The sequence below is a fragment of the Nematolebias whitei genome, chromosome 22 (genome assembly GCF_014905685.2).
Source record: "Nematolebias whitei isolate Nwh7 chromosome 22, NemWhi1, whole genome shotgun sequence".
Taxonomy (NCBI): Eukaryota; Metazoa; Chordata; class Actinopteri; order Cyprinodontiformes; family Rivulidae; genus Nematolebias; species Nematolebias whitei.
The window spans coordinates 127,303-128,615 of record NC_056519.1 but is presented as its reverse complement, the minus strand read 5'-3'; the positions used below and the strand labels follow the sequence as shown (position 1 = coordinate 128,615).

Below are 1,313 nucleotides of genomic sequence, written 5' to 3'. Positions count from 1 at the left end.
CTGGGTCAGTTTGGATCATCCGGTTCCACGTCTTTGGGCGAATTCGTCTCGAAAAAGAAGAAACTTAAAGCTGGATTTTGGCTCAGACACCAGGTAAGGAATGTTCAGGTGTGACCCAGTGAGCCGCAGTCCAGTCGTCTTTAATACTTTAAGCACGTTGTTTAAAAACTCAAGTGTTTGCTTCAGTCTGACTCCAGTTCAGAAAACTAGGATCAAATTTGAGCTTTGACTTGGAAGAACTGATGAAGTGAGAGAGAAACAAGCTTGTCTTTACACCTACTGCTAACAGAACCTGGTCCAGATTCTGCTGTCCTGATTCTGAAAACTCGGCTCACAAAAACGGTCCTGAGGTCGAAAGCGTTTATTACTTTTGATTTTCTGACCTTGTTTCGATTGATGAATACCAGGACAGAGCAAACCCCAAGAATCTAAAAATCATCTGAATAATGGGAAGCTGTGAGTGTGGATGAAGTGGACCTGACTGAGCCTAGTTCAAGTACTATACTAAAACCAGCTGTGAGGGAGCAGCAGATGACTCTGGTCTGACTTCATCATACGATCAGGAGGCCTCATCTGAACAAGGTTCGTGCTCGGATCATCAGAGCATGTCTTCTAATTAAAATCTGAGTTCTGAGATGGTCCTGGTTCTCTGGACCTAATCATGATGCAAATGAAATCATTGACAAACTTACCTTTAATTAAAATTCACTCTCTGGTGCTTCTGTTCAACTCTCTTTAAGCTACCCTGAGGGACTCCTTAAGAGGTTTTAGATTTACACATCATAAAAAATATAAAATGCTGGAAATAAAAGACCAATATTAATATTAAACTATCGCATAAAACACTTGACAGCATGAACACATGGAAAAAAACTGGTCAGATGTTCTGTAGAACATTTCCAAACACGAGTCTGGAGGGCAGGGGGATCGTGGAGGTTCTGGTCCCATCACACTATTCCATGCTGTCTTTAAAGGTGTGTGTCCTCCTCATCGGGGATGTCCTCCTTAATCATATTGTCGATGGGGACGATCCAGCTATCGTTGAACTCCCCGTTGAGCACCACCTTCTTCTCCTGCATCTCCGGCTGTGACTCCATCACCTCCAGCGTGGGGTTGTCATGGTAGCAGTTCTCCACCGTGTGTAGCTCCTCTGTCAGGTACTGCTGGGAAAAGAAAGAGGCTAAGGTTTCTGAAAATGTCTCAACTGTTTTTTTTGTTTGTTTGTGTGTGTGTGTGTTTGTGTGAGGGGTGTGTGTGTTAACTTATAACATTAACACTAACCAGAACTTGAACACTAACCAAAACATTAACAC

General features: G+C 42.9%; 1 protein-coding gene across 1 annotated transcript in view; it reads right to left on the bottom strand.

Annotated features, from left to right (window-relative positions):
- Positions 1-716: 716 nt before the first annotated feature.
- podxl (podocalyxin-like) overlaps positions 717-1,313 on the bottom strand; it is a gene marked incomplete at its 5' end in the record, with an annotated part of 33,599 nt that continues 33,002 nt past the window's right edge. The window contains 1 exon segment of the mRNA XM_037695661.1: positions 717-1,163. Within this exon segment, the coding sequence (XP_037551589.1) occupies positions 969-1,163 (195 nt within the window).